Source organism: Perissodus microlepis, chromosome 3 (genome assembly GCF_051167445.1).
Source record: "Perissodus microlepis isolate ML-2025 ecotype Zambia chromosome 3, ASM5116744v1, whole genome shotgun sequence".
In the NCBI taxonomy this organism is placed as follows: domain Eukaryota; kingdom Metazoa; phylum Chordata; class Actinopteri; order Cichliformes; family Cichlidae; genus Perissodus; species Perissodus microlepis.
In genome coordinates, this window is record NC_140463.1 from 46,118,357 (window position 1) to 46,145,900 (window position 27,544).

The 27,544-nt window shown below is 41.8% G+C and overlaps 1 protein-coding gene and 1 pseudogene across 2 annotated transcripts in view; one reads left to right on the forward strand and one right to left on the reverse strand.

Moving 5' to 3' along the window:
- The first annotated feature begins 3,316 nt into the window (after positions 1–3,316).
- The window catches only part of adam19a (ADAM metallopeptidase domain 19a), a 102,522-nt gene continuing 78,294 nt past the window's right edge, over positions 3,317–27,544 (forward strand). For both annotated transcript variants that reach the window (XM_084924628.1, XM_084924629.1), the window contains exons 1-2: positions 3,317–3,534; positions 27,212–27,291. In XM_084924628.1, the coding sequence (XP_084780754.1) occupies positions 3,408–3,534; positions 27,212–27,291 (207 nt within the window). In that variant the 5' untranslated portion in view covers positions 3,317–3,407. The remainder of the gene's footprint in view (positions 3,535–27,211; positions 27,292–27,544) is intronic.
- Positions 12,111–12,874, reverse strand: LOC146391684 (E3 SUMO-protein ligase ZBED1-like; annotated as a pseudogene).

Genomic DNA, 27,544 nt, shown 5'->3' on the forward strand with positions numbered 1-27,544 from the left:
TATCATGCACATTTCACCAGGGCCAGTGGTGTTGGCTAAGGCCATTCACATTACACCAGAGTGTGTGGTGCTGACCAATACCATCCATATTTCACCAGGGACAGTGTTGTTAGATGAGTCTATTTACATTGCAACAGGGCCTGTGCTACTGGCTGAGGCCAACTACATTTCACCAGGGCCTGGATTGTTGGCTGATACCATCCACATTGCACCAGGGCCTGTGCTGCTGGCTGATGCCATTCACATTACACCAGGGCCAGTGCTCCCTATGAGGCCATCTTCACCACACCAGGGCCTGAGTTGCTGGCTGAGGCCATTCACATTGCACCAGGGCCTGTGCTACTCGTTGATGCCATGCACATTACACCAGGTCATGTGGTTTTTGCCGTTACCATCCACATTTCACCAGGGCCTGTGTTGCTGGCTGATTCCATCCACATTGCACCAGGGCCTGTGCTACTGGCTGAGGCCAGCTACATTTCACCACGGCCTGTGCTACTGGCTGAGGCCCCATCCACATTATACCAGGACCTGTGCTTCCTGTTAGGCCATCTTCACCACACCAGGGCCTGTGTTGCTGGCTGATGCCATCCACATCACACCAGGGCCTGTGCTACTGGCTGAGGCCATCCACATTTCACCAGAGCCTGCGTTGCTGGCTGATGCCATCCACCTTACACCCGGTCCTGTGCTACTGGCTGAGGCCAAATGCATTTCACCAGGGCGTCTGTGTTGCTGGCTGAGACCATCCACACAAAAAAAGGGCCTGTGCTACTTGCTGAGGACATCTACATTTCACCAGGGCGTATGTTGCTGGCTAAGGCCATGTACATTTCACCAGGGCCTGTGCTACTCGTTGATACCATCCACATTTCACCAGGGCTTGTGTTGCTGGCTGAAGCGATCCACAATACACCAGGGCCTGTGGTGCTGGCCAGTACCATCCACATTTCACCAGGGCCTGTGGTGCTGTCTGAGGCCATCCACATTACACCAGGGACTGTGATGCCGGCTTCTACCATCCACATTACACCATGGACAGTGCTTCCTGTGAGGCCATCTTCACCCCACCAGGTCCTCTGCTGCTCGTTGATGCCATCCACATTACACCTGTGCTGACCAATATCATGCACATTTCACCAGGGCCAGTGGTGTTGGCTAAGGCCATTCACATTACACCAGGGTGTGTATACCATCCATATTTCACGAGGGCCAGTGTTGTTAAATGAGGCCATCCAAATTACAACAGGGCCTGTGCTACCGGCTGAGGCCAACTACATTTCACCAGGGCCTGTGTTCATTGCTGAGGCCAACTACATTTCACCAGGGCCTGTGTTGGTGGCTGATCCCATCCACAATACACCAGGGCCAGTGCTCCCTGTGAGGCCATCTTCACCACATAAGGGTCTTTGCTGCTGGCTGATGCCATCCACATTTCACCAGGGCTTGTGTTGCTCGCTGATGCGATCCACATTACACCAAGGCCAGTGGTGTTTGCTGAGGAAATTCACATTACACCAGGGGCTGTGGTGCTGGCCAATACCATCCACATTTCACCAGGGCCAGTGTTTTTGGCTGAGGCCATCCAAATTACCCCATGGCCTGTGCTTCCTGTGAGGCCATCTTCACCACACCAGGTCCTTTGCTGTTGGCTGAGGCCATTCACATTACACCAGGGACTGTGATGCTGGCTTCTACCATCCACATTACACCAGGGACAGTGCTTCCTGTGAGGCCATCTTCACCCCACCAGGGCCTCTGCTGCTCGTTTATGCCATCCACATTACAACAGGGCCTGAGCTACTGAGGCCAACTACATTTCACCAGGGCGTATGTTGCCGGCTGAGGCCATGTACATTTCACCCTACATCTCTCCCTCGGCTACAGGGCATCTTCCACAGGCGCTGCATCAGCAAGGCCTCCTGCATAGTGCTTGACCCCTCACACGGACTTTTTTCCCTCCTCCCATCCGGCAGACGCTATCGCAGCATTGGGGCCCGATCCTCCAGACTATAAGATAGCTTTTTCCCGCAAGCCATCAGACTCCTGAACTCACTACCGGCTCCCCCACTCCCCCCCTCTACACACACTAACAGACTCTATGCACCCCACATACCACTACCTTTGTAAATATAGGTGCTGCTCTATAGACAATCCCACTCTCAGGAATCCTGCTCATGCTGGTCACTTTACTTTATCTCACTCAAGGTCACTTTAAATCACTCACATTGTAAACTGTAAAGCTGCTATGTTGGCCATGTGAAACACTTCAAAGCCACTTTAAATCATGATTGTAAATTTTAAAATGTTATTGACCCTTTACCTCAAAGTGTATACAATTCTATTCTTGTTCTTGCTCTTACTGTATTTGTTGTTGTTCTTTTGAACTGAATGTAACTGGAGCCTCATCGTCTCGTCTCTCTATATACTGTACTGTGTATAGCAGGGATGACAATAAAGTTTACTTTGACTTTGACAATGTCAATGTTTTATTGCACGTGATAAAATTTACTGTGACAGAAAGTTGACAGTTAAAACACTGTTTGCACTTTCAGTGTGACATGTGGTAATGTCCTCCCAACAAAGCAGAGGACCCGCAAAAAACGAGTCATTTGTGTTACATCTCAGTGTCCACTCTCTCCCCGGCAGGACAAAAATACACTGGAGTGACGGCGTTGCAGAAAAGACATTTTCCAGATGAGGTGAAGAAATCTTGACATATTCAGGACTCACCTCCTGCTGGCTAAATCACAATCCTTGCCACAATTCCAAAGTCAAAGAGAGTGAACATGAAAGCAGCATGCAGCTGTAGCTGGGGTATGGATAGAATTAAACCCAGAATTTTTTTCTGTCTTACCATCCATACAAGCAGCTGGCAGGCACATGATCTGAATCTTCTGAAAGAAACAGATATTCGAACTCCACTAAGTTGGAGTGACATTCTTTCACGATGTTATGATTTGGCACCATACAAATAAAACTTAATTATGGTGAAAGCTATTTCCCCTGTTGAAAACCATTTTATTATACTTGTCATAATTTTGATTATAATTATTTTATTAAATTATATTTTATGTATGTACGTGTTTAGACATAATGTAATTATTTGGTAAAATATGTTTAAATGTTTTGTATTATGAAGTAAAAAAAAAGTTTTTTGATTGTGTTTGTTTTATTTTGACCCTGAAGAAACTTGGTAGGGCAAATTTTATTGGATGGTGAAAATGATTGTCACTAGGCTTTAATCAGTTTATTCTTTCCTGTATTCGTGGCTGTCTGGTTTGGAGCTCAGTTTTACTTTGGTGGTTCGGACCGGAAGTGGTTTCTTTTCCTGAGTATTTGACGCTCGGATGAGTCGGTGAGGGAGGCACAGTTGAAGAACGCTGGCAGTGTCGAGGGTCACAGGAATGTATAGTAAACACAGGCAGAAAAATACCCACACATCCCCGGCACAGTGTGGACGTGTGCTCGCTCTTCTTTGTTTCTTGGTGCTGAATGGCGCAGTGGAAGGAGCCCCCAGACACAGAGAGCGAGGTAAGAGTACCGCCGAAGAAACTTCTTGTGCTTAACAGTTGCTGTTGACCCGCAAAAGCGCCTGCCTCTGTGAGAAGGCTTTAGTTTAAGCAAGAAGTGTGTCACTTTGACACACAGAAGACCGTATTTTTGGTCTGTGTGATGACGTTTTAGTTAAAAAAGATGTTATCAAAGCTGTTATCAATGGCCAGCACATGACCTGCAGACCTTTGCTGGGTGTCCTGTACTCAAGAGTACGCCACTGACTGCAGCAGCAGTGCGATATCTGTTAGATGTGATGTTACTGTGATGTTAATGGGGGAGGGGGCTCTTCTACTGAAATCTACCAAAGACTCGCCATGTTTAGGAAATCAGAGGCCAGATGTGTTCCAGGCGTTATGCTGGGCAGACACTATGCGATTTTTTTCAGTCGCGCGATTCAGCTCTTGCTCAAACTGTACGATTGACTCGCAGGGGTTAGAAGTTCGTAGGTCACGACGCAGGGTCTCACACTATACGACCCGATGCTCTGATGCGACCTGAGTGCTCAAACTGTGCGTCCATAAAATGAAGGTTATAACAGAAATTCTGTCGCTCGCTCTCCCTCTCTGTCTTTCACTCACACAGACACGCACACCACCACCATCAACTTTGTTAAATTGCTAATGAAAAACATTGATCAGGCAGCTGTGGTTGAGCAGCAATGTAGATCCAACTATTTTCATGGTTGTTGTGGTCGTGATAATTTTGTGAGGCCACATCGAAAAGGCTCGGGTGAGCTTGCCATAGTTCTACAAGTTGTGCCTCCATCGCTTGTGTCCAGATCACACGCTGCACTGCCGTGCTGCGCCGTCTTTTTCGCTGACATTTGTGTTTGCGCGTGCGCAGTGTGAGAAGCTGCGGTGACACCCTCACGACAATCCTCGCGACTGTCGTGAGGGTGTCACCGCAGCTTCCAAGCGATTGATGATCGGGAGCTAGTCGTGAGGTGTTAATCGCTTCTCGTTACCCCACGTATACTACACGATGCATGACGCACGATGAAGGCCAAAATCGGGCCGATCGCCAAAACGGTCGCACGACTCAAAAATCGGCTCAAAATGGGCCAAAAATCGCACAGTGTAAGCCCAGCATTAACGAGTTATTGTGAGCAGGCCAGATTCTAACTGTGGCATCGTCTGCGTCTCCCCAACACGGCGAGGAAATTTATCCATGACCTCTTTTACAAGTGTGTTAAGTTTGTTGCAACTCAGTAATGTCTTTAGGGGAACTCACTGTGTGAGTTCAGTATGAGGCCGGTCCATCTTCGTGCGCTGCCCATAAAAGGCAGGCTCAGAGAGTCGCTGGAGGATAGGCAGACTGATGCAGCCCAGAGCCAACAGGCTGGCTCCCACACTGGATTTATGTATGATTAAGGATGATATGAGAGAAGAAACGGCTAATTTATTGGTAAATAAATCATCGATGATGATGATATGATGCGTCCACCGCTACTACTAATTTTAGAAGTAACAATAGTAACTGAAATAAAATTATTAATGATGATGATAACAATCATGAATGATTATTAATACAGTGTAGCTGCCACGTTTGTAAAGTGGTATGGGAGTGGTTGACTTAGTGGTATTTCGTTAAGTAACCGGGTGATTCAGTCTTTGATGTCTGAGTTTTTTCTTTCTTTTTTGTGTGGTGTAAACGTGGCATTTACATCACTGTGGCAAGTTTAGATTCTTCACCTGCAACTGATTATAAGTGATAAAGTGTCAATCTAAAGAACATGTAAAGTCACTGGTCTAATTGCCTTTAATCAGTTCTTGAGTGCTACTTACAGCTCTCATCCCTGCATATGTCTTCTGTTTGGAATTCTTTTCTGCAGGACAGTCACCCACTTCCTCTCTAACTCTGGTGCCCTCTCAGACCCCCACTTATTCTCTCATGAATTTTGAATTACTTTTCACAGAGTTAACATCACAGGTACAGAGATATCATATCTGTCATATCACGGATCTGAGAGAAGAAGGGAAGGAGCTATATGAAAATGATTTGTGATGTTGCAGAGCTGGATGACTGCACTTCTGTTCATTAAGTGCTGATTTATGACTAAAAATCTTAAATCCTGTAACAAATCACTAAAAGCTCACTTAAAAATATCTTAATTGGCTCCCCTGTGGGCTCTGAAAGGGAAACTCCAGCAAATACATATACCCGGTATACACGATGGAAAATCCTAACATCTATCAGCATGTCTACAGGTAAAACAAATAAAGAAACAAAAAGAACAAAACAATCCACAAGCCAGTGTACTCCCTGAATAAATGGGGAGAGTTGGCCAAATCTAACATGCAGGTCATAAAGAACTAGATTTCCATACTGGATCAGATTTACTGGAGAGAAGAGGAATGAATGTTAACAGAAGCAAGACAGAATACTTATGTTTGTGCATGCAAGGGAAATGGTTGTAAAAGTGAACACCAAAGGAGTGGAGAGAGTGAAGTTAGATGTTTAAATATCTGGGTCAACCATTTAAAGCAACAGAGAGGTGAAGAAGAAAGTGCAGGCAGAGTTGAGTGGGTGAAGACAAGTGCCAGTGTTGATTGGTGAGAGAAGGGTAACAGCAAGAATGAAAGGGATTTAAAAGAACCTACCCACCACTTTAATCACACATTGTTTTAACATATGGTATAGAAACTGAACATTTAGAATAGAATAGAATTGAACTTTATTGTCATTGCACATGTCACAGGTACAGGGCAACAAAATGCAGTTTGCATCCATCCAGAAGTGCTTTAGCCATGATATAGATATATTACAAATATATTAGGGGTGTGTATTGGCAAGAATCTGGCAATACAATATCTGTCATAATACAGGGGAGATGATACGATATATTGCGATACTAAAAGCCAGACGATATTTGTGTTTAGGACTGAATTTAATTAGGAAAACTCACAGTAAACAGTCCAAACTGTTAAATGCTTGACATGAGCCATCTAAAACAAAAACACTCTCTAAGTTCAAAATGAATGGAGAAATTAACATCTGCCTTATGAGAAGTCATGTCAAATAAACAAACAAAAACTACTTTACTGAAATGTCAACTATTTCTTTAACATGAAAAAAGGTAAACAATGTAACACTGAGGTCTTACTTACTAAGTACTATGATTGTAAAATACTTATCCAAAAACTGCTCTATGAAGCATCAAAACAAAGCACTTTTTATGTGACCTTAACATAAACAAATATAAATCAAAAATGAAACTGCTTGAAGAATCCATCCAAGTAAACATTAACAAACAATGTAAAGTGCTATTAAAATTAAGTGTTAATAAAATAAAGTACAGCTCTGCAATGTCCATCAATGGAACACTTTTAGTAAAACCTGAAAAAGGGAATTTACTCAAATAAATAAAAGTGCTTATGAGACTCAACCAAAATACCAAACATTCTCAAATCTGAGATTTTACATGTTATAGTGTTTTCTCAGTGCTTATTTTTCAATTTCCAGAGTTTTGTGCAGGAATACAAGCTGGTCGACATGGTCAGCTCTCAGGACACTTCTCTGTGCATTTACTATGTCTCCTGCAGAGGAGAAAACTCTCTCTGCAGAGACACTTGTTCCAGGAATGCATAGGAAACTCCTTGCTACTTTGGATAGTTGAGGGTATTCCTGTTCATGGTCCTTCCACCAGCTGAGAGGATTTCCTGTGAGAGGCAAAGGGGTCTCATCTCTATACCTCTTGATCTCAGCTGCAGCAACATCATGTTCTGATTTTGGTGCAGTATTGTCACTAGTAGAGGCAAACATAGCTCCAAGCAAGTCCACCAATGCCCATGAGGTCCTCTGTCTCTTTAGGGGTGGCAGAGGGATCGCGTCAAAGCTGTTTTTGTTATGTGGGTGATAAGCCTCCTCTGTGGTATTCTCTTCCTCCACTTGTTTGTCAGTCTCCTTATTCTTTTGCTCCTTAAAAACATTAAATTCAAATAGTATTAATGTCACAAAGTCAAAATTCAAATCCAAGATTCACCCTGTTCTGCTCTGATGACAAATGTCATCAATATACTTTTTTTTTTTTTTTTTTTTTTAACTTTATTCACTTTCTTATAACTTCAGTTGAATTTTTCCAAGTAAATTCATTCATTTATTTACTTACATTTTTTTTCCTTCTTTATCACAGCCACCACAGTGTCCAACAGTCTGGAATAGGTCTCACTGGCCTCTGCTTCAGACAGGAAGGGCAGGTCCTTAAACCGAGGATCAACAGTTGATGCCATCCATAGTGTCTCCCTCTCATTTACATATCTCTTTCCCAGATCTTCTGCTATGGCAGTCTTAATGTCCCTTACTGTCAGTGTATCATCAACACTTTCTTGTGCACTCATCACAAGCTTGGCATGAAGAGGAGCAATGATGGACAGGGTTGGCATGCTCCCCTCTCTCACCAGGGTGGCGTCCTTCATAGGCTTGAGTGCCCTGACAACTTCTTCTGCACATATGATGTCAGACTCACTTAATGTGAAAATTTCTTTTTCACTCTTCCTAACTTCTGCAGAAAGCAGAGCCGCACAGATGGCTGGTTGCTGTTCTAAAAATCGTTCTATCATATCATAGGAGCTGTTCCATCTTGTAATTACGTCCGTGATCAATCTGTGAGCTGGTAGCTGAAGGAGGCACTGTTTCTGCTTCAACTGATTGCTGGCTGTGGTGCTGCGCCTAAAAAAGGCTGTTACACGTCCTCCCGAGAAGTCGCACCACGGATTGTATTTTCAGTGCTTTCTGTGAGGCGAGATTCAGACTGTGTGCAAAACATTGTATGTGCGTTATGCCTGCGTTACTTTTACTGTGTATATTTTTGAATGTTTGCAACGCCGCCATCTCTTACAGTCGCCAGAACCTAATTGACCTAGGTTTCAAATACAGTTTGTCTGTCTCTGGCGACTATCAGCGAACACACAACATCCTGGGGGAGATAGCGAGACCACCAGGGTCACCGTGGATGGTCTGCCCGCCCAGCAAGCGTAGGAGGCGACAGAGGGAGAGAAAGCAGAAGAGAGGATGCTGGTCGGGCCCAGATGCTAGGCTACGTATACAACCATACCGGCCAGCACTTCCGAGCCTTTTCCTATCGAATGCCAGATCCATCACCCACAAATTGGACAATTTGGAGCTACAGATAGTCACCACGAGCTTTGCACGTAACTGCAGCATTATTCTTATCACGGAGTCGTGGCTTCACCCGCTGATTCCCGACGCTGCAGTTGAGTTAGCAGGCCGCACGCTACACCGGCATGACAGAAACAGCAACTCGGGTAAAAGCAGAGGAGGGGGGCTATGTGTTTACGTGCATAACGAATGGTGTTGTAACAGCAGGATCATTCACACACACTGTTCTCCTGATTTGAAGGTTCTGGCAGTCTCGTGCAGACCTTTTTATATCCCGAGGGAGTTTACAGTAGTTATTGTGATAGCTGTTTATATACCGCCGGATGCTAACGTTGGCACGGCTCTCAGCCTCTTGCTCAACACCATAAACAATAGGGGTGGGGGAAAAAATCGATACAGTGTAGTATCGTGATATTTTGTTTGCTAATAATGTATCGATACAGGGACAGCAGAAATCGATATTTTGTTACAAAAAAAGTTTTTGTGGACTGGAACTCTGACTTCAGAGCATGTTGATCCTTTTTCTGAGCAAGAATCGTGACATTCCTTCACTGTCCAAATGTGTTTAACTTGTTTTTTGGCAGCAATAAACATGACAGTTTACTTATTTTAATTTAAGACATGTTTTATTTTAATTAAGTTTAAAACTTTTTTTATTTAATGTAAAATTATATTTTGTTTTAATTTACTTTCAAATTCTTCAGTTGCTGAATGGGCTGCATAGTTTTCATAAATTGCATAGTTCAGAATAGCTATAATTGTCCCAGATGGTTGCATTCAGTTAAGTTGGACTAGACTGTAATACAAACCGTTCAGTTTGTCAACAATAAAACTGACTGAAATGAGAGAAAGACTGAGTGTGAGACTTTGATATTAGATAAAATGAATATTGATAAAGTTTACCTTTATGTACAGAATCTGAATATCGCAAAATATTTTTAAAAATTGCAATAATATCGTATCGTGCATTAAGTATTGTGATAATATCGTATCGTGGGATGTATGGTGATTCCCACCTCTAATAAACAAACAACAGCTTGCCCACCCCGATGGGGTTTTTATTGTCGCCGGCGACTTTAACAAAGCGTGCCTAAAGACTGTGCTTCCCAAATTTGTCCAGTTTGTGGACTTTGCTACGAGAGGAGAAAACACTTTGGACCATGTCTATTCAAACATCAGGCATGCTTTCAGAGCGACACCCCTCCCCCACCTGGCTGGATCTGACCACCTCTGCATGTCCCTCACCCCCACCTACACCCCTCTGCTGAGAAAGCCCCAGACAAAGACAATAAAAACCTGGCCTGAAGGAGCCCTCTCTCAACTGCAGGACTGCTTCTCAACAACTGCATGGGATTTATTCTCCAGCCTCAACCTCCAGGAGTACACGGACACTGTACTCTCGTACATCAGGTACTGTGTTGACAATGTCACCGTCAACAAAAGGGTCAGGGTGTTTCCAAATCAAAAACCCTGGATGAATAGCGAAGTGCAATCCCTCCTAAAAAGCCGCAACACTGCCTTCAAGTCAGGGGACAGGGCTGCGTATAGGGCGGCCAGGGCAGACCTGAATAGAGGCATCAGGAAAGCTAAGGCTGCCTATAGGAGGAGGATTGAAGATCACTTTGTTGTTGACAACGACCCCAGAAAAATGTGGCAGGGGATCAATCACATTACCAACTATAGAAGCAATAACCAGGCGACATCTAGGACTGATGCCTCGCTGGCTGAGGATCTAAACCGTTTCTTTGCCCGCTCTGCGACGACCAGGCCCTCAGCTGTCACACCACTTCCACCTGCCTCCAGCACCGGCACACTAACATTTGGAGAGCATCAAGTGGGGTGTGTTCTAAGGTCAGTGAATCCCAGGAAGGCGGCAGGTCCTGATGGAATACATGGAAAGGTTCTCAGAGCATGTGCTGACGAACTGACCGGAGTCTTCACTAAAATCTCCAACCTTTCCTTGTCATCAAACACCGTCCCACCCTGCCTCAAAACCTCAATCATCATCCCCATCGCTAAGAAGACGGCTGTAGACAGCCCAAATGACTACAGGCCTGTTGCACTTACGCCTGTAGTGATGAAGTGCTTTGAGAGACTGGTCTGTCAGCACATCAGGGCCGGTCTGCCTCCCACTCTGGACCCCCATCAATTTGCCTACAGGACAAATCGATCCACTGAGGACGCCATCACCATAGCGCTCCATACTGCGCTGAGTCACCTGGAGCACCGAGGAAGCTATGTGAGAATGCTCTTCCTGGACTTCAGCTCAGCATTCAATCACATCATTCCGGAGATCCTGGTCCAGAAACTGTCACACCTGGGACTCTCCACCTCCATCTGCCTCTGGATCAAGGACTTCCTGACAAATAGACCACAATCTGTTAGACCCGGCCCCCACCTGTCCAGCACCATCACACTCAGCACCGGGTCTCCACAAGGATGTGTTCTGAGTCTCCTCTTGTTTATGCTCTACACATCCGACTGCTCCCCTACCCATCTCTCAAACACCATCATAAAGTTTGCGGATGACACCACAGTGGTTGGACTCATCTCAAGGGGGGATGAGTCGGACTACAGAGATGAGGTTAACAGACTGACTGAGTGGTGTTCCGTTAACAACCTCCAACTTAACACCACAAAAACTAAAGAACTTATTTTGGACTTCAGGAAGGGCAGAGCAGACCCGGCCCCACTCTACATCCACGGGAACCGTGTGGAGAGGGTACACTCCATGAGGTTTCTGGGCGTGCAGATCTCTGATGATCTCTCCTGGACTGCAAATACCACGGCGGTGGTAAAAAAGGCCCAGCAGTGTCTCCATTTTTTGAGAGTGCTCAGGAGGAACAACCTGGAGAAGAGGCTGCTGGTGACATTATATAGAGCCACCATAGAGAGCATCCTAACGTACGGCATAACAACATGGTATGCAGGGTGCTCAGTTGCAGACAGGAAAGTACTGCAGAGGGTCATCAACACAGCCCAGAAGATCACTGGCTGCTCTCTGCCCAGCCTGGAGGCCATTGCAAACTCTCGGTACCTCAGCAGAGCTGGCAATATCATTAAGGACTACTCTCACCCCAGTAATGAACTGTTTGAACTATTACCGTCAGGCCGACGGTACAGGTCACATAAAACCAGGACAAACAGATTCAGGGATAGCTTCTTTCCCAGAGCTATCACCGTAGTAAATAAGCACAAAACAATTGAACCTGCTTAACCATACTTGCCACTGTCAATATATTATGCTGCTACTCATACTATCATTATATGAATGTTGCTATTCTGTATATATCGTACTTATTATTGTTTGAGCACTTCGGTTGTTTTATTGTACTTTTTATATTTTATATTTATATTTATTATTGCATTTTGCACCAAGGGAGTGGCACTCCAATTTCGTTGTACCTTGTACAATGACAATAAAGGCTATTCATTCATTCAAGTCTAGCTGCGAGAGCCATGTTTGGTGCATTATCGGTAACAACAACAAGGTCCTTTGCGTTCAATCCCCATTCAGCCACAGCGTCAGTTAGTAACGCTGCAGTGTGTTCACCTGTGGGACTGTCATGCATGGCTCGGGTTTGTAGTACATGAGACTGAAGGTTCCACTGGTCCGTTGTGTGATGTGCTGTAACAGTTACGCACGATTCAGTGGCTCTCGAAGTCCAAGCGTCGCATGCCAAAGCAACTGTCTCTGCCGAGCTGAGAGAGTCCAGCACTGTCGCTTTGACTTCTTGGTACAACTTTGGCAGAGTGATGTCCGTGATGTGTTGTCGGGAAGGAACGGTGTAACGGTGCTCCAGTGTTTTAATCATATTACGAAATCCTTTATTCTCCACAACACTCAGAGGGCGCATGTCTTTGCAAATAAAAACAAGTACTGACTGCGTTATTTTTGTTGCACGAGTTGAAGTTGCTGGTAGTTTCGAAAAGTTAACTTCTTCAATTGTCCGTTGAGGGGATCACCTCGTTTCGTTTTAAAATTAGCATTTGACGCTACATCGCTATGGTGTCTACACACGTGTGTTCGTAAATTTGTGGTGTTACCCGAATATTTGACTCTGGCGGTGCAGATTTTACAGACTGCATAGCTCTTGTCATAGTCTTTACTGCCTTCTTTTGTCCTAAATCCAAAATAAGTCCACACATCAGCTTTGAAAGCTGCTGGGGCCGGCTGTATCCTCTCCTCTTCGGTCATCAGTTAGCTAGCACAATTGGCCACACATCCACTGTTCTACTTCGTTGGTTTTTGGCAAACTAGACGCTTCTACAGTTATCGCGAGACCTCGTTTTTCCGTAACGTAAAGGCGGTAAAAACTGCAAACAAGTGGCCGGAGTTTGAATTGCAACATACAAAAGAAATACACAGTAAATGCATGTAATTTTTCAATTAAAAAAATTGATAACACTGATTTTGAATATCGATTCAGTATCATTACACGAAATATCGCGATATTTTAATGTATCGATATTTTCTTACATCCCTAAAATATATTATTAGCAATAATATAGATATGTAAGTATATTACAGAAATGGGTCTATTATGGTATGTTATAATGTACACGGTATGAAGGTATGTTATGAATATGCTATAACTATAAGTATGTACAGGGTGTAGTGAGTACAAGCTATGAACAGGATATAAATATGAAAAACTATACAGAAATATGAGATATACAGCTATACATAAATGTGAACTATGCAAGTAATAAACAGTTGTAGAATTAAAAATTATCGTATTTTACAGAATGATTATTTATACAGAATTATACAGTAGTGCAGTTAAGATAAGTGAGATATGTGAGTAATTTCTACAGAGGCTATATAAAGTGCTAGTGGTTGAGAGTGGTGGTTCAGACCATGTTATTATTGTGTGTATGAGGATACAGTTGTCCGTTTTGTGTGTGTGTGTGTGTGTGTGTGTGTGTGTAGGTGGTTGTGGGTGTGTGTATGTCCAGTCCATGGCTGTATCCCAATTCAGAGTCTGCAGCCTTAAAGTACGCAGCCTTAACGGTCCACAAGGGCCGCGTACTCAAAGACTGCTAAGGCCTGAAGTGCGAGGCTTGTGAAAAGGGACGGTCTAGCCTCCGTCGCGCTGCCCAGGTTGCCTAGCAACCATGATGCTAACAGCTGGAAACGTTTCATACAGCTTTGTTTGACAGAAATGAAGGAGAAAATCTTTTGTTCATTTGTTTGTTTGTTTCTACATGAGCTTTGATCATTCTCTGTAAGATTAACTTCAGCTATTGAACGGCGTATATTTTAAAGTAAAGGCTTTAAAACCAAGTTAGTACAAACGTCACTAATGTCACATAACTTCGCCGACATGTGGCCAACAGTAATGTTTTAATGTTCTTCGTTATTAAACATTTGCACATAAATAAGTGACCTAATATTCAGTACTTACTTAAAGTTTACTCTTCGGGCGCCCCTCATCCGCCGTTTTTTTTCGGCAAAATTATCCACACCCACCGCCGCGCTATGCATTCTGGGATATGTTGGGCCACGAAGTCTATACCGCCACGTCCTTAAAATTCAGGGAAATGAAGGACGCATTTGAGGGCCGCATTTCGAGCAGCCTTCAAATTGGGACAGCCTTCGTCGCATCGCTGTGACGTAATCGGCCTTAAAATGCGGCCTTTAAGGCTGCAGACCCTGAATTGGGATACAGCCTATGTGTTTAATGTGGGTCAGATGTCAGGAGGCAGAGTTCAGGAGTCTGACAGCTGTGGGGAAGAAGCTGTTCCAGTACTTGGTGGTCTTAGTCCGGAGGCTCCTGTAGAGCCTCCCAGAGGGCAGGAGGGTGAAGAGTCCATGTGCTGGGTGACTGGGGTCTTTGATGATTTAACAGTGTTTCCTGAAAACCTTCTCTTGTCTGATCATTTCCTGATAACATTTACAATAATTGATTACACAGCAGTATCATCACAGTAGACGTCTTTCTGAAAGTGCTGTAACTAAGTTTAAGAATATAATTCACCCACTGTTATCATTCTCAATGCCCTGTAATAACTTTGCCTCCTCACTACGTACGACTCTGGATACTGTAGCTCCTATGAAAAATAAGGCCTCAAATCAGAAGTACCTGACTCCGTGGTATAATTCTCAAACACGTACCCTAAAGCAGATAACTCGTAAGCTGGAGAGGAAATGGCGTGTCACAAATTTAGAAGATCATCATTTAGCCTGGAGAAATTGTTTGCTGCTTTACAAGAAAGCTAGAACATCTTACTATTCATCACTGATTGAAGAAAATAGGAACAACCCTAGGTTTCTCTTCAGCGCTGTAGCCCAGGCTCTGTTGAGCCTTTATCATTAACTAGTAATGACTTCATGGACTTCTTCACAAATAAAATTTTAAGCATTAGAGAAAAAAATCTCATAAATCATAATCATCTCACAGATGTAATATTATTTACAAATACTTTCAGTACCATTTATATTCATTTAGAGTCTTTTTCTCCAATTGATCTGTCTGAGTTACCTTCAGTAATTACTTCCTCCAAACCATGAACGCGTCTTTTAGACCCCATTCCTACAAGACTGCTTAAAGAAGTCCTGCTATTTTTGACCAGGAAATCTCCTTCAATGAAAACAAATATGTAGGACTGTTCATGCTAGTTCATGCATTAATACTTTTAGGCTGGACTACTGTAATTCATTATTATCAGGATATCCTAAAAACTCCCTGAAAAGCTTTCAGTTAATCCAAAATGCTGCAGCAAGAGTCGTTGGTTATGGTCTCCTCACAACAATGATAAGTAAAATAAACTGGGCCAATATGGCATGTTTGTTCATACACACACAGGGGTGTAAATATGATCTCTGGTCTCCCACTCAGAGACACAGGTCTCAGAGTGTCCAGAATTCAGACGGCTACCTGAGGACACTCTTCATGTGAGAGAAAATCTGCTCACACAGATATGTAGAACCAAATACTGTCAATAAGGCCTCTGCAATGTTCTGAAGACAGTTAAACTTGTCAGGTAGTGATGTCCAGCAGGTGAAAATGCAAGCTCCATGAACACGCACAGCTATGGATTCCAGCTGCTTTGATGTTGCATTAACTGGCATTAACTCAGCCAGTTAATGCAAGACAAATCTAGCTGCTCATTAAAGCTTTTTGGTTTGATCAGAAAATAAAACATTGGTCCATACACCTAAAAGTCCCAAAAACACATTGTGAATTCCGTCTCGAGTCTACGGATGTATCCGTGTATTTCCATGCTGAGCGGACAGCTCCTGAAGCTTTTGAAGTGTCAGAATGTGGAAAGCTAACAACGTCCCTCTCACCAGTAGGTGAAGTTATTTTTAGCCAATTACAAGTTGAATCTGGTAATTGGGGTTGTTAGCTAAGATACCGTCGAGCTATGCGAGCTGATTTGCAATGTGCACTGCTGGCGCGGCCATTTATTTTTTTAATGCACCTTCTCAGATTACTTCACTGCGTGTCGTGCCCAGGGCTGGACTGGGACAAAAAAATCAGCCCGGGAATTTTGACTAGAGACCGGTCCACCAGGTATTAAAGCCATAAAGCCTTTGAATGAAAACAAATGCTGCTGTGACAGTGATGTACAGTCTCGTGGTATTATTTCTATACATTTTACGTCAGATAAAAACTTTGGTTGTAAGATCCAGATAATTATTTAATAACCGCCAGACATTTTAAATGAGAATAAGAAAGTATTTCTTTGTGCCCCCCTTTCCCTGTTAATGCCCTACCTGGCCCCTGGCAAAACTTTGCTAGATCCGCCCCTGCACAGTTACCAGCTGTCAGCTACTTAGAAAAGGATCCTGGTGTTATTTGTCTCTCAGAAACAGTTCATAACTTCCCTTCAACTCATTCATGTGACCTAAAAGGTAAACCTGTTTCTCCATCACCTGTTCAGCTCTGATGATTCAGTAAGGACATCTCCTGGTTTCATCTTCATGTTTCCCTCTCACCAGATAACCAAACCGACATCGTGACCAGCAGGTTTTACAGCTGTGGCTCCAGCAAACATCAGCTGATACTGGAAATGAATATTAAATAAATTCTAACAGCTGATCAAGCTTAAACATGGTGCTGTTGCTGTTGTCCGGCGGTTTCCTCTTTCTGGCGCAAAGTGGGCGATAAACAAACAAGAGAGACAGAACTTGCTCCAGAAAAGCCGATCAGCTGATCATTGATCGGTTTCATGATTGAAGTAGCAACAGGAGAGGAGAGGGACAGAATGAGAGAAGAAGAGGCAGCTGTGCAGCGTAAAGACAGAATAACTCCAGCTTTGTGTCTTTTTCCATTCCAGCTGAAGTCCGGGACAAACTGTGTTCCTTTTCAGCTCAATACGAAACGTGTAATATTTTTCTGAATGCGGGACGATTCCGTCTTTTTACAGGACGGTTGGCAAACTCTACTAACTAACCTTATGAATAAAATAAAGTTCGCTACAACAATTCTGATGAAAACTCTGTCATGCTAGCTGGTACGCAGTACGAGTTATTGTAACTGACTGTAAAAAGTCAGCACAACGAAAATAAACTCCACCTGAACTTGGTTTATATCTGACCCAGATAGACTGCAAGACATAACTTCTTACCTGAAGTTCAGTTCACCTGACACTCGGACCCGTGCTGCCTCGGGTCTCTCCTCCTCCTGCCTCCCCTCTCCCTCATCCACCTGCTGGCCTCCACCACTTGCTAATGTTACTGAATCTGTGGAAGCTCCGCCATAGCCACCACCAAACAACTGAGTTGTTTTTACACACCGGCCAGCATCTGGCCAATCCACCACCTTTCATTGTTTATACCGTTACAAAAAAAAAAAAAAAAAAAAAAAAAAATCGGCCCACCGAGCGAATGCCGGGTTTGCACGATGGCCAGTCCAGCTATGGTCGTGCCATCAGTTAACCCTTCGGCAACCCTAGGCACGCGTGCCGACCCCTGGTCTATTGGAACAGCTGTTGCAGATGACATTTGGAGCCCAAGATTTATCCTGGTCACCCAGTAGATAGCCTAAGTACAATTTGTATATCTTCTTAAGGTCTGTGGTAATTGTCTGTGTGGTAATTCACAACGAAAGCATGTTGTGAATTACCACACATGTAATAGAAACTGTCTGGATGATTAATACAATTTCTAGGCATTGTAACAACTGAAATCAATTGCAATTAATGCTGCCTGAAACATAAATAAAAGGGAATCGTCGTTAAATCTGGTATTACGCTTAACTAAATATACTAACAATCATGCAATTTATAACTAGCTTCATCACAAAAACTGTACGTGCTAGGAAAAAACTAAACACAGATCTGAAATCAGCATATAAAACACTACAAAGCCCAGATGAATTTTGTCTCTGATGATTTTGACCTGTTGACCTGTGTTATTAGTTATCATTAATCTCTGACTCTCTTCCACAGCATCTCATTGTCCAGTCTTCCTGGTTCTGCTAGAGGTTTCTTTCTGTTAAAAGGGAGTTTTTCCTTCCCATTGTCACCAAAGCGCTTGCTCATAGGGGTCATATGTTTGTTGGGATTTTCTCTGTTTTCTTTATATTATTGTAGGGTTTTTATCTTACAACAACAGTTACCTTGAGATACCTATTGTTCTGATTTGTCAGTAATAAAAATGGAATAAATAATTGAATTCCTGCATCTTTTCCCCATTTTCCTGGCTTTGGTGTTTCATACAGCATTTGTGGTGCAGTTAAAGGCTGAGCTCAGATTGATAAAAATGCTTGATTATGTTGTTGACAAAGCTTTAAAGGCTGTAACCTTCCAATTCCGGTTATAGTATGCCCGTATTTGGGGAAAGTCCTTCTGTTCCAGATTATATCTATCTCTGTGTTTGGAAACTATCTAGTACTCCCTTTACATAGTTTGAGTTGTAAGGCCTTTTTTAAATTAGGAGGAAATTTTGTGTTTCAATGCATTTCACTTTCAATGCGGTTTTGTTTATATAGAACCAAATCACAGCATCAGTCGCCTCAAGGCACTTTACATTGTAAGGTCAACCCTACAATAATACCTACAGAGAAAATCCCAACAATCATATGACCCCCAATTAGCAAGCACTTTGTTGACAGTGGGAAGGAAAAACTCCCTTTTAACAGGAAGAGACCTGCAGAAACAGGCTCAGGGAGGACCTGCCATCCACCACGACCAGTTGGGGTGAGAGAAGGAAGACAGGATAAAAGACATGCTGTGGAAGAGAGCCAGATATTAATAACATAATAATATAAAATAATAATATAAAATACATAGTAAAAAAAAAAAAAAAAAAAATTATACTGGGTTTAAAAGCCAAACCCAAAAGGTAGGTCTTTAGAGCAGATTTAAGAGAGCCAGAGATTAATAACAAGTATGACTCAATGCAGGGAGGTCTATTAACAAAAAGGTCCCCAACCTTTTTTGCGTCACAGACCGGTTTATGACAATATTTTCACGGAACGGCCTTTAAGGTGTTGCAAATAAATACAGCAAAATAAAACCAGTTCCGGTTACAGCATTTTGGACTAACTGAAGGATTTTCAGGGAGTTTTTAGGACTAGAGCAGGGCGATATGGCCAAAAATATTTATGACGATATATATTTGAAAATTTGCGATAGCGATATAATTGATGCAAGACAAAATACAACTCCACAACTTTACTAGGGCAAAAAACCCGTCCATTTATTTTCACTTAAACAAGCAGCTGTTTTTTATGTGCATTAAAGCTATATAAAAATTTAACAGTTCAATAATGCTGTATTTTATCACAGCTGCTCTATTCCCATGTTGTTGCAGTATATTAATAACTAACTTCATATTGTAGATGGATTTTCTCAGTTGTTCTCCTGACTGAAGCTTGGTCTGTTTACAGCATCCTGCCATGCCACTGCATTTGTCCCTAACCATTGAGAACCCTCACGTTAACTTTTATCGAGTGGAAAAAACTTAGCATTCATCCTCCAGCTTTACTGTTTATGTTATGCTAACATAGCTGCGTCGCTAGCGATCACGTAGCACATCATTATCTACCAGCTAGCCCAAATTCAGTAACCCTACAAACGTCAATGCTGTTTAGTTTTCTGTCTTCATTTATGTTGGAAGTGATAGCAGAGCTGTTGGGTAAGTTACTTTAAAAAAGTAATTTATTACTAATTAATCAATATTGTATTTAAAATACTTATCTAATTACGGTGTCTGAAAATTAACTTAATTACTCAATAAGTAATTTAACTAAATACTTATTAAAATCCCCATAAACCTTGAGTGGACAAACAATAGAAATTAAACTCTTTAAATAATAAATAATTTAAAAAAAAATACGAGTCAACATGAAATAGTTTTGCCTTTTTGCTTCCTGAATCATCTTTATTACATTCTATAAAAAAAACATTCTTTAATAATTACATTTTTTAGTAAGGAATGTGACTTTCTTTAGCTAAGAAATACAATTCCAGAATAACAAATATATTTTTCTGCAACATATCTGAATAACAAAAAAGCTTAACTTAAGAAATGTTATACATGACATATTTCACGCAGTAAACATTAAAATTTTTACATTTTCAAAGCAATGAGTAACATATTCATACATAATGTATGTAATCATGTCATGTTTTAACAAAGTGAAGTTAACTCTGAACTTTGGTTAACAAACAGAATTCCTCTGAAACTTCCTCAAACCAATGAGCACCATATTTTCTGCATGCTGTATGCACTCATGTTTTCCAAAACATTTTTTGTACTACTTAGCTGTGTTGTTTTTGAAAAAGTTGTTGTATCTCATTAATGTAAGTCTCTCAAAGCGTTCACTTGACAGTCTGTTCCTTCTGGGTGTAAGCACAAGATTGCTGAGGCTAAAAAGCCTTTCGACTGGTGCGCTTGATGGTGTGGCTGTGTTGTACCTCAGTGAAATGGCCTTAATCCTGGGAAACTGGCTAAGACCACCCAGCTCAGACCCAGCAGATTTCAAATATTCCATCACCTCTGTTTCAGCAGAGTAGGTACAGTCGTCCTCCTCAAATGAAAAAAAGTCATCAGTGAAGTTAGCAGGGTTCTTGTGATCTTGAGCAGGTTGTTGGTCTTCAAGAGACAACCCACGGCACTCTGTAGTAAGCATTGCCCTAACCATGTCTTTTTTCTCTGATCCAGCGTAACTTAAATTTAGGCAAAGTGACTGCAGCCAGGAGAGCTTCTTTATTGTCCATCATTGAGGAAAAGCACACCTTGATCGCCTATGAGAAAAAAATACATCAGACACTTCACATAAGAGCATGATAAATAAAACAAAAATTTATTTTAGGGTAAGGCTATATATAGATTACCTTAACAATGATATCAGGGAGGGATGCTGTCAGCTTAAGCTCGTCCTGCAGTGCCAGCGTCCTGGACATCCAAAATAGCAGTTCTCTTCTCCTTGCAATATGTCTAGTGCAACAGTGAGTGGCTTCAACACGATACAATACTCCTTTAGGAACAGATACTCCCGATCAGTGAAGCATTTGATTCCAAACTGAGTGCAGACAGTATTTAATTCAGCAAGGGAAATGTCAGTGATCCTGGACAGAGCGTTGTGAAATGAATTCCATCGTGTTGAAACAGGTACTGAGTTTTTTCTTGAAAAAATTATGTACCAACTCTGAAGCAACAGAAGAACGGTTTGCTTTTGTCCACATTGCAGAACACTTTGAAGTTGCACTTCTGTAGATGAATTTTGCATCATTTGCTTGAAGCCATTTCTCAACATCATGAAAATTTAAGTTCAGTGTGTGTGATGCACACCTTAAGTGTGGAGGGAGAGAAAACTGTCCTTCAGATTCTGTGGAGAGGGTCTGCTCAACATCAGTAAATGTCACCTCTTCATCTTCTTCCGATTCCTCATCAGAGTCTGATTTTTGGAACATTCTAAAAGCTTTGATAAAATTGGACCCGTTGTCTGTCACGGTCACTTTAGAGTTCAGTCCATAAGCCGAATGTACTTGCTCGATTTCATTGCCGATGACATCATATGTGTGTCTCCCTCGAACTCTTTTACATGCTAGCGCTGCATGTCCTCGTACAAAAGTAGAAGGATCAATCCAGTGTGCCGTCATTCCGAGAAAACTTTTGTTATGGCTGGTCCAAATGTCAGCAGTCGTGGAAATATATTCCAAACTCTCGAATGTCTCTTTAAGCTCTATTTCCATGTCAGCATAACACTTATCTAAGTAAGTAGAAAACGTTTTTCGATCATGCAGTGCTGCTTTTTTGCCACACACAGGTATTTTGTTTAATATGCACCTAAAAGACAGAGACTCTACAGCAGCGGTCCCCAACCTTTTTTGCGCCACGGACCGGTTTATGCCCGACAATATTTTCACGGACCGGCCTTTAAGGTGTCGCGGATAAATACAACAAAATAAAACTAGTGCCGGTACCGAAAAAAAGAAGAAGATTTATTCATAACACACGTGAAAAGATGCAGGAAAACCGAGTTAACAATAAAAACGATAACAAAATAACGCTGAAAACCGATAAAAACCCTGAAAACTATACATTTCACACCTGAGCCTCAACTCTCGCGGCCCGGTACCAAACGACTCACGGACCGGTACCGGTCCGAGGCCCGGGGGTTGGGGACCGCTGCTCTACAGTACGCAGCGGTAGCATCTCTTCCACAACGTAGCCTGCAATCATTTTCTTAAGCTCACCTTCAGACACTTTCTGTGTTGCTGAAGTGAAATCAAGTTTCGTCTGCTTAGCAGGAGTTGCCGCGGTGTTATCCATGGATGATGAAGATGGCTCACTCAGAAGGCTTTATCTGTGCTGCCGTGTCAGGTGCTTCAGCAGATTACTCGTGCTATTGACAGCGGCCGATAATTTTTTCTCCCCAGGACATAGCTTACATATTACCGTAATGTTCTTGTCTGCTTGTTTTAGAAAAGTGAAGCGATGGGAATATTTCCATTTCATAAAACAGGCCCCCGCTTCAGCCGAGTCCGACATCTTCCGCTGTAGAATACGACTATGCGGCAAACTGGCGCGAAATGACGTACAGCTGCACTACAGCGATGTTAAAGCGGCAGAGTTTATTTTTACCTTTAGAAGATAAATTATTGAAATTAAATAATGATTTTCAGCGAGTTTAGTTATTTTACAATGTAACGCAAGTACATTGTAAGTAACTGTATTTAAAATACCTAAAAATGAACAGTAATTAGTTACTCTACTTTTTCAGTGGAAAAGTAATTCAAATACAGTAACGCTTAGTTACTTAGTAACGCGTTACACCCAACACTGGCTGTACGTTTTATTTTTTTCAGAAATCTCTTAGTCAGAACATGGTACATCATGCTTAGGTAACTAGCGAAACTGGCGAGCTAACTTCCGCTAACTTCTAACTCCGTTAAATGTAATAATGATGCCTGGATGTTAAACTTAATTGTTACACCTGGTAAAGCAGCAGTGCTAATCATTTTATTAAAGATGAAAGAATTTAGACAGTTTTTAACTGTTAGTGATGCCGCAGTGTTCGTTTAACTTTGGGACATGAAGGGGACGGGGTTTTGGACCCAGATTACTCCCAGATTTATGAGCGCCTTAGTCCAACAAATACGGTAATAACGACTGCCCGCTTGCATGTTGTACAAAAAAATGTGCTTTGGTGGGTATCTGACGGACAAACACCAAACCAGTTCCACATCACTGAAGCTGCACCATTTTTACAAATCAATTCTGGGTCATCCGTTTCACTCAACGATCCGCTTTCCTCCTCATTCTCCAGAGGGAAATTTGGTGACATTCTAGTTGTCTGAGTCTGATTCCTTCAACCTGATTTCATTTCATAACATTTCATCACTCATCCAAGTGGCTTCAGTCTCAGTCTCAGCTGACTGCAGGTAACATTATGAACTTCACATTTACCTAATGACTGACACTATCACCACTATTGGGCAGAGAGGTCAGTTTCATGATCATTCATATGCAAATTGTCATGACCATCGATCAGTGGTTATTGATCAATGACCATGAGTACCATTCACAGAGAGTTGAGGAATGGCTGCAGTCACAGGATTGTAAGATGGTGAAAGATGTACCCTTAGGCCAGCTCCTCGATTCAGAGATGGTCTTTCCCAGTTCACATAAATGACAACAACAGTAGCAGACCCTGATCACAAGATGGCAGTAATTTATACTGGATTTAGTATAGGCTAGATGCATGCACCCGAGTGACACTGTTGTCTAAGATCAAAGGAGAGAGATCACTTTACTTTGGTATTTTTTCATTTGTCTATTTTTAGTTTCAACAAGATGAGCATTGCTTACCTTGCTTATCCTGACAGAAAGCCACTGCTCTTATCTTGGTTGTTGTTGTATTTGTATTGTTCATGTTATATCAACCATAGTTTCTTTGTTTGATAAATCCCATCTAGTCAGTAAGTATACGTCAGGTGCAACTTTTTCCAGTCTGCATGCTGGTATAGCTTTGAATAACTTATAATCTACATTGCAAACACACTTACTGTCATGGTCCTGAGCAGAGATGGGCAGTAACGCGTTACTGTAATCTGATTACTTTTTCAGGTAACGCGTAAAGTAAGGGATTACTATTGCAAAAACGGTAATTAGATTACCGTTACTTTCCAGTAGGAACGCTGCGTTACTGCGTTACTAAAACCGTGATTTTTTTTTGCGAGAATGTCTCATGACAGTGACGTAAGCGAGTGCGACGTTCGTGACAACAGCAGTGTGCAGATCAACAATGGATTATATATCGAGTGCGGGAGAGAGTATGAGCGTGCAGCGTTTAAAGCGTGGAAGTACTGACCTTACTTTGAATTTGATTCCATAAAAAGTGACAAAAACATTAGTGTCCGTTGTGCGTGGGAAGAAAACTTCTTTTTACAGCGAAAAAAACCCCCTAAACTTCCAAGCAAGCACCGAGTGTGCTACCACGTAATAGGAAACTCACAGAGAAACACCTGCACCAGGGCACACCTCCACCTACGCCACTGCTGCTTTACAGGTGAAAATAGAGCAACAGGACCGCTAGTCTTTGATGTTATTTATTTTCTGCTGTGTTTTACTTGCATGTATTTGAAAGAGTGAGTGTAAACACACACACAAAAAAATATATTTTATGTGCTGGAATGTGCAGAAAATAAGTTTAAATGTTAAACAAATTTCTTCCAGTCAGAGAATGTTGCATATAATTAAATTTTTGCTTGATGCATAAAGTTAAAAGGTTAAAACTAATAAAACAAGTTTTAAAAAGAGACTTTTCATTTGATTACATTTTGTATGATGGATTATGCAGAAAAAGTAGAATTGGGCTGACAGATCTATCACTTTATCACCTACTCAGGTTGTAAATCGTGTTTTTAAAAAGTAACTAAGTAACTAAGTAATTAATTACTTTTGAAAATAAGTAATCAGTAAAGTCACGGGATTACTTTTTTGGGGAAGTAATCGGTAATTAGTTACTGATTACTTTTTTCAAGTAACTTGACCAACACTGGTCCTGAGTCTGCCGGCTCAGTGTTTTGTGTTTCTTTATGCTTTTGTTTATTCTGAGTATGTATTCTGTTATGATTTGCCATTTGTTAGGTTTCTGTTCTGTGCCTGCCCTGGCCCCACTTCTATGTTCTGTCTGTCTATGGTGTCACACTGTCTGTTTGTGAACCTGTCTGTTTAGTTCACTGCCTTGTCTGGTTCTCTGTGTCTGAGTTTCCTGTTTTATTCTGAAGGTCCCCATCTCATGTGAGTGTGTTCAGTTAACGTTTCCCCTGTCCCGTGGGCTCTGATTTCTCCCAGGTGTGTTGCCCTCCTGTCTCTCATCCCCTGATTACTGCTGTGTGTATTTAAGCCCTGTGTGTTCTCCTGCTTGTTGCCGGTTCGTCTGTGTTCCATGGTGTTTTGTCCCTCTCTCTGCGTCTCTCTGCCCCGCACCCCGTTTTGTATGTTCTCAGGTTTGTTATTTAGTAGTGATGGCCAAATGAAGCTTTCTGAAGCATTGAAGCTTGTATTGAAAAATGGTTCATTACTTGAAGCTTTTCAACACAGTCCTCTCTGGTGACATCTGGTGGCCAAAAATATGAAGAGCAGCTTGAATCCACAAAATAAAACCAACTGCTTCGTAATGATTGCCCATTCTACAGAGTGGAATTCTGTCTGATATTGGGCCACCGTTGTGTTGCTTTAAACGTGTATTTTTTGGGGTGACAAAAATGTTATTTATTTCTTTAATAAATAATTTTGACCAGTAAACTTTCCTTGTTTAAACATGCATCATGGTGTGGTCTTTCTTTGCTTGTGACGTCTTGATGTTGGTAAATACAATAATTGAAAAATACCACGTTACATATAATAATGTACAACACATTATGGAGTATGCTTCTGCTGTGAGGTCCCGCCTCCATGTACTTATGCGGTTAATCGCTAGACGGTTATTTTTATAAATAATATTACATTAGGGAAATTTCCCTATACATATTTTTGACCTGGGGGTAGAATTGATTGTGAACTGGAAAGGGAAAATGCTTATGAACTTGCAAATTAAAAACATGATGCATGTAAGGTAACCCTTTTCCATTTGTATTTAAGAAGAAAATTTGTTCCACTGTGCGATGGCCGAACCTGTTCCTTTTATATTTAGATAATTTCTCCTGCCTTAAGAAAAATCCCTTCACATGGAACAGAAGAGGCTGGAGTGCACAGAAACTGGTAGAGATGCAGTTATACAGTTTAACTGGGCCCCACAAACTATCAGCTAAAGAGAATAAATAAATTAAATTGCTGCACATTTTGCAGACTAACAGTTTAAGATTATTTAAAACATAAAATATATATTTTTATAACATTAAATGTAAAGAGTCAAATAGAAGTCTTTCTCAAGTTATTTAATGATATTTATATTATGAAAAGCAGATTTTTGACATTTTAAGTTTTTCCCGTTGTCAGATAAAATAAACACGCACAAAACAAAAGCAATGTCTGTCACCATCAAAACACTCCACAAATCCCGCGAATGATTCGCTTCCTTATAAACCATTGAATCAGATACCGAAGCAGTTAGGTTCTAAATGAAGCTTCGGACGTCACTGATCACGTGACTCTGGCTAAACAAATCAAGCTTCGACACAGTGCTTCTGAAGCAGTGTGTTGATTTTTTTGACACACGCACCGGAGCGTCAGCTTCAAGCAGGCCTTCACTATTATTTAGTTTTCCCAGTTTAGGTTTCTTTAGTCATTTGTCATTCCTCACTGCCTCTTCCATCACCCTATTACTTGTAAATAAACGTCACTTGCATTACCAGTCAACTGCCTGCATTTTGGGTCCTTTTCCCTCCAACACAACACGGCTCGCCTTGACAGCCGTGACACTTACACCTGACCTCAAACAATAAAACAGAATACTGAAGTTTGTCTTATTCAACCTTCCTAAATTGGAAAGGAATGATATCTTTTATGCAGTCTGACTGCTATTTTTTTTCTCAGAGACGTAGTGATGCTACACTGTAGCAAGCTGACCCAGTCTATGTAAGCAATCCCACATTATATTAATCTCCCTAATTCTTTTGTGTCTCCAAGGACTGCACCAGGGAAGGACAGTGATGGTGGAATGGATTTCTCCAAGTCAAACGAAGAGGCATACAGAACCTGCCACACAGGTCAGATGTGTGTTTAATATATATATATATATATATATATATATATATATATATATGTATATGGTTTTTACCATACACCCTGCCCTATATGAGACAACTGTTGTTGTGATTTGACACCATATTAATAAATTTAAATTGAAGGGAAAATATCTCATTAACCTTTCACTTACCTTTTATTTGCTGTCACTAAGCTCCATGGCAGCTTAAAATGAGGCTAAAGAAGTGGTATAATAATTGGTCTGTTGTCCATGGC